The 6,895-nt window shown below is 29.1% G+C and overlaps 1 protein-coding gene across 1 annotated transcript in view; it reads right to left on the bottom strand.

Moving 5' to 3' along the window:
- Window positions 1–1,738: 1,738 nt before the first annotated feature.
- Window positions 1,739–6,895, bottom strand: part of LOC127278946 (mothers against decapentaplegic homolog 6) — a 49,160-nt gene continuing 44,003 nt past the window's right edge. Inside the window, exons 5-6 of the mRNA XM_051300917.1 lie at window positions 6,042–6,242; window positions 1,739–5,858 (exon numbers count right to left, since the gene is read on the bottom strand). Coding sequence (XP_051156874.1) covers window positions 5,509–5,858; window positions 6,042–6,242 — 551 coding nt within the window. The 3' untranslated portion in view covers window positions 1,739–5,508. The remainder of the gene's footprint in view (window positions 5,859–6,041; window positions 6,243–6,895) is intronic.

The following is a 6,895-nucleotide window of genomic DNA, read 5'->3' as shown; positions in this document are numbered from 1 at the left end:
CACTTACACATTTGACACTCTAAAGTTTAATTTTAGAAATTCATTCACAAAGTAATTTTCATCGCCATCTACTGTTTAAAGCGCGTATCACAGCTCCCGCTGATGGTAATATACATATATGGTAAATCAACAACTGTATGCATTGTACACTTAAAACACTTATTATTGAGTAATTATATCTTAATTTATTGTTATTATTGTATAAATAAGACCTGTAAATGTCTATTAACCATTTATAATAGTTATTTACAACATATTTCGTCGATTAACGACAATTTTTCACAAGTAACCGAAACGTAACCGAATTGTAACCCAATTCGGTTACATCTCGGTTTACCTAATCCGCCAGGGATTGCTGATCCATGGTTGTGTTAACCATTCGGCAAGATTATCAATTGCGAAAAAATCAATGGAGCTCTCTGAAGTTACATTATTTTCCATCTCTACACAAGACACTTCAACAAGTTCCTTTTTTTCATCCCAATCCTCTGTACATATTTCTTTTACGTTGATTTTTATGTAATATTTTAACGTGAGTAGTTAAGTGCGACTTTGCGGCAAAATAAAGGTCACAAAATAAAGGTACTGAAGGGCAGTACAAATCATAAGGGAGATTTTAAGGTAAATCCTTCACAGTAGGTCTTAAATTCATTAAAAATGAAATTGTAATTTATGAGAATTCGGGTTTAGGCGGGTTTGTTATGATTTTTCACGTGTAGCACATTGGCCGGCGTATATTGATTCGATAAAACTCGAACGAAATCGATAAAAATATCGAATGACTTGCGCAGCGCAGCATAATACACTGGCGCGAAATTTAAAAGAGGGATAAAAAACAATAAATAAAATTTCATTTTTAATGGGTCCACGTGGACATTTGCTTTGACCCCTCCTCCCCCCTCGTAGACAATCGTGGACTTTTGACGAACCCTCCCTCCCCCCCAAAACTGTCCACGTGGTATATGGACGGCCCCCTAGTTCCATATGAATATTGAAAGCCCTTCCATCTTTGAAATTGTTGTAGACGCTTCCACAGCACTTGATTCAGATACACGAATGCGAAACACTATTTCTGATTTAGTATTTAATGTAGTCTCATGATTTTCACTTCTGGTAAATGTTTTAATCCACACATTGAGTCAAAAATTATTGTAAATCTCAACAGGCGGATCCGGCTCGAAGGATCATGTCTACGCGAGCAAGCGTACATTCATAGCTTGTCTATAGGGAAATGTAATTAAAAAGTATTGCGCAGCCCTAGCTGCTATAGAAAACATCTGCGCATAAAAATAGATTTTTAAGTTTACCATACAAATTTTGTGTAAAATTACAATAAGGAAAACTTTCAGCAAATTTACTTTTCTAAGTTTCAACAAGTTAACAGTGTTAACTTAAATTGTTAATAGATATTTAAAACATTATTATTTTTAAGATATTAATTTATAAAATTGTCAAAAATAAAAATTTTTTTTTACCATCTTGTATGTTTTTAGGACTCAAATGATGCAAGAAAAAAAATATAACTTCCTACGATCATTAAAATTTAATGGATTCAAAATAAATGTGGTGACTCCCCAAAAATTAATTAGTTTTAATTATATAAAAATCTTATTTAATACTATAGTTAAAATAGTAAAGTCATATCATTTGTAGGTAAAATAGATATAGAGGCAAACTGAATTTTATCTTTGACATGCACTTAATGTGTTGATGGTATAAATAAGTAAAAGACACTGAATACAAATTCATAATTTCATATATTTTTCGTAAAAATGAAAAAGGACAATTTCCATTGATTTTTGATACGTCGTAATCACTTAACGTGTTTTTTCATCGGTTGGAATTGAATACACTAATATTTAAAATATTATAAGTTTTCGAGTTTGTAACTAAATAATTACAATTGTTATATGATATTACTAATTTTCGCTAAATTAATATTTCATATTAAACGTTTATCTGCATTATTACTACAGAAATAATATTTACAAGTAGAATACATAAGAGTTCTTATATGTATTGGCGTGTAATGTGAATGTATGTATGCCTGTATATTTGTATGTGTGAAGTTTATTTACAGTATTAATATATACATAATTTAAGCAATTATTATATAATCCACTAAGGTATTAACGATTTTTTTCTATAATTTAACAGAATGTTTCTTTAAAGAAAATGTTTACAATAATTTGATTTAAAAAAATAATTTTTATTTTACTATCAAGTTAAATATCTGATTAAAATTTTTTTTCTCTATCACGTAATAAATTTTTTTTTTAGATCGCATTAGAAAAAAAAATTTTGACTACATAAAAAGAAATCTTTGAATTTTACTTCTAAAAAATGCAAAATTTAAAGATTTTATGTTTTTAATAGAGGATTGTCAAACATCACTTTGTATCTCTTAAGAATTTCAATTGCGAATTTCTATTTTGTATTGAAATTCATTCGTTGTTAATGTTACTTATATAAATAGTGCCTTTGATTAATTACGCATTACAATATGGTCTCTCAATTTTGTATTTATTTTATGAAATAGTTAAGTTTCTTTAAAAATGTATATAATAAAGAAAAACTTTCGTTTTCTATAAAATTGTAATCCCCCTCCCTCTCCAATAAAATAATTACAAAATAAATACAAATAAAAAAAGAACAATTTGCATAGACTAAGAAAATTAATTTTCAACGCGATAACAATCTTTTCGTTTTCCAAAATGACTAGAACATAGAATTGAACGATCAAACACCCAAAGTATCATACAGCATTTGTAAATCATGCGATTCGTTTTGTCATCTTTAAAAAAAAAATCCACTCAACTGTTTAAAATGATGAATTAATTTACTTCATTATTTTTCTTGTTCTAATCAATGAAATAATTTCAATTCTGTAATAATTTATAATAAATTAAAATTGAAAAAAATGTTTCTGAAATAAATTAATGTAAAAATTTAATTAATTCAGTATGAGAGTAGTCTTTTTTGAGACTTATAACAATATTATGGTTATAGTAAAAATTTCGTTTGTTAAATACTAGTGTAATTAACAGTGAACGCTATGAAGGCACTATGTTTCACAGACGTGATCCCTAGGCAAACTAGCTGTCTTTACTCTCAATGATCGATTCTTTTATTTTAAACTAAATCATAGATAAGCGTAATCAATGCTTTCAATCATAATATTAAAATAAAACGCATCACATTAAATTAGCTCACGCTAATAAAGTGTTTTTTTTTCTTAAATCCATTACGCCTATCTATGAATTACGCCATCAATTTAGCAAATAGGGAGTTAAAACGGCAACAGTAAACGTTTTAAACGTTAATATTCATATCATTAACATTAATGTTTATTACTATATAATAATTATCATTAATAATGGCACGTTACGTTGCTCAGGGTACGAGGTAGTCTCAAAAAAAAAATAATGAAAATTTTCTTCATAAACATAAAATTTTCATAATTGTCCAAAAAATTTTATAAATAAAGATGCCATTTTCTATACAGTAATATGAAGTAAATTAACATTTTGAGATGTTTCGCATACCCTTCAGTTTTATTAAAATAAGATACTTAATTTGACTATTTGGAGATACAAAAAATCGTCAATCGCGCTCTCAAGTTTACAAGGCACTACTTGTTTAAAGATAACAAAGAATAGAAAAAAAGCAAAACCTTAGACACGTCTTTAAAAACTGCTATTATCAGCGATATTATACTAATCGTTTGTAGCACTCGGCAATTTCAACAACAGTCTATAGCTTTTTTTTAAAAAAATTTATTTTTTCTCAATAATTACAGTACATTTTTTTCCTAAATTTCTACGCAATTATTCGACATTTTTTCTGTTAAACAGAATATAAATAATATTATCTACAAAACGCTGCAAATTACAAAATGTATATTTATAAATATAAATAAAAACGCATTCAAAAATAATTGTTATAACAATGAATATCTAACTCTTTTGGAAAAACTGTATCGAAAGTAAAAAATAATTATATTTTTACATTAAGAAAAAAAAAAAATTTATACTGCAAATAAATTTATAAATTTTTTTCATTTAATACAAATATTCTTTAGAGATATATTTAAATATTGAAATTAGTGTAGAATAAAGATATCCTATTGTTATTTCAATTATTTGAAAAAGATGAACTAAAAATCAATCTAACATAGATAGATATTTATCTATCTAGATACATTTTACGCGCCATCAACATCACATATGTCGCTTGTGACACTTGAAAATATACATAAAATTCATATTCAATACATCAAATAACATTAAGTAACGTCCGCTTTTACATTATTATAAAAGCGGTTGTACAAAAATAACTAATGGTTTGGAAACTACGAGTCGATCAGTCGATTGAGTGAATACGCTATCATTATTATTATTATTATTAATATTTGCGTTCACTATATTTACATATGTTTGTGTGTGTGTGTACGTGTTTATTTGGATGAATAATAATTTTCTTTTCTTTGTTCTATGCGATTTACAAAATTAAATGATGAATTTTTTTGTTATACTAAATTGAAACTACATTTGGATAATTTATTAAGGGCATATTCCAAGACAAAAAGAATACAATAACAAAAAATGTTTTCAAATTATTTGTTTTAACAATTGGGAAAATTTTTTGATTTGCTATGACGTTTTCACCGTATGGGTTAAATTTTATCTATGCGCAGATTAAAGGAATAAATTTGCGTCTGCGCAGAAAATTCGTCAACATTCGTAAATCTTCGTACTCATGTGTACGAAGCTTTACGAATGTTCTGCGCAGACTGAAATTTATCATCTGAGAGTAAATCAAATTGAATCCACAAGGTGGAAATTGACTCTATTTTTCGTATGAAAAATGATCCTTAATTCACCGGGACAAATGAATATTGCGCGCGCATTCATACATTGAGAATAATAATAAAAAAAAAAAAGAAGTGACTCGTTCAATAACCGTTTTGGTGCTTCCTAACGTGGCAAATAGAAACACGTGTCACACTTTTATCACAATAGCATTATTACTGTAGTAAGAAGCTCTGGGGCGTTTGGTGAGACGTGAGGTAGCGGTGGAGGTGCTCATGTATTTTTTTTTTTTTTTTTGCACCAAACAGGAAGCAAGGAAGGCACGGTTTATATACATTTTACGTATTTACATTTGTTGTCGGAATAAGAACAAAAGTACGTTAAACGCAACGTACTTTGATATCCATTCGAAAGCTCTATTCGTTGTCGACGATTATTCGCTTATTTTCTTCTTCTTTCCAAAATCTTTTTTTTTCTTTCATGGAAAACTTTTTTTTTTGGATAAAAAGAGAAAATGATTATTCTCTTTGTCTCTTGGCGTGCATTAAGCTTCCTCTGATTCTTTCATCGCAAATCGCACAACGTTGCGCTTTGGTACTAAGTAGCAACCACGAGTCCGGAAGACCAATTTGAGCCCTCTAGGCTTCAAGGGAAATGAGCTTGATGACCTGCAGAATACTGCCGGTTGTAGACACGATCACCTACATGGAGCCAAAAGGACCTCCAACCAACATGGACAGGAAGTCACTTCCTGTCTCGAGTACTTGGGACCCCAGCCCTTAGCAAAACTGATACGGACGGAGTTTACATCTACTGGACCCGTTGTAAAGCCTGAATTTGTTGTCGTCGCTGTTGTTGTTGTTGTTGTCGATGTCGCCGTTGTCGATTTGACTCGATCAAAGATATTCAAACAGAAACCCGATGGCACTCGATAAACCAACAAAGTTCTAGATTCCGGATCGTCTAATGTCGGCGAATTGACAAAAATTGGACTATCCGATCTGTTGTACGCCCACACGCCATCTGATTCTTGACTTAGCATCAGACCTGCAAAAATTAAAATCATGACTCAGCAAAACCGGTATGGAAATTTAAAATAATATTCCAATAAATTATCTCAAAAAAAAAAAAAAAAAAAAAAATTAGTGATTTTACTATTAAAAAAAATATCAATATTTCTAAAGAGAATTTAATACAATATTATATAGCCAGAGAAAATGAGATACTCACCGAGTCCAATTTTACTACGAGTCCTTTGAACCGCAGGCGGCGCCGGATGATTTTCAGCGAGAGTCGCCAAACAGAGACCATCTCCATCGTGTAAAGAATCAAAGACATTTACAGTCGACAATTCCACAGGATAAAGACGACCGACACGGCCGCTTAATTCCCAATAAGCCAATGTACACCATTCCTTTTGTTCAGACTCTTCTGAAAAACAGAAATGAAAAAAAAATTAATCATCGATTCTTAAAATAAATGTTATGTCATTTTAAAATAAAGATCATTAAGATTATGTAAAGGATTATTTCTAACAGATTTTCAATAAAAATAAAAAAATTTTTTTTTTGTAGTAACAAATTGCAGGATAGAAGAGTAAAGTCCCACACGTGCTTTAGATTATACAAATAGCAGTTGAAGTCGTTAAAATATAAGTGAGGCTCCAAGAGATTTCAATGAGTCAGAAATATTGTCAAAATTTTAAACTTTAAGAGACAACCATGAAGAATGATAACTGTCTTACATTTAAAATATCAAACATTTTATGACTTTTGCCAAATAAATAAATGCGACAAGTTGTGTACAAGTTAAACTAAGAAATTTGTGTCCTTTACAAATAACTTGCTAAATTCTTGATTTTTTACAAGAACTTAAATTTTATTGTTTGAAAATTTTACATTTTTGACAGATGTGCTTCATATAATATAAAATATAAAGATACATATTAGTTTTTCAACATTATTGAGAATTTAAAATTATGCTACATCATGAAATTATAAAAAAAATTGTTAACAATACGCATGAATTTTAAAATAAAAATCATTAAATTAAAATTTTGTTTTCTTGACCATTCTGTATGTTTT

This window comes from Leptopilina boulardi, unplaced genomic scaffold (genome assembly GCF_019393585.1).
Source record: "Leptopilina boulardi isolate dan_hultmark-lab unplaced genomic scaffold, ZJU_Lbou_2.1 LbouV2_213, whole genome shotgun sequence".
Taxonomy (NCBI): domain Eukaryota; kingdom Metazoa; phylum Arthropoda; class Insecta; order Hymenoptera; family Figitidae; genus Leptopilina; species Leptopilina boulardi.
Note: the sequence above shows the minus strand (reverse complement) of the source record. Positions and strands in the feature narration are given on the sequence as shown.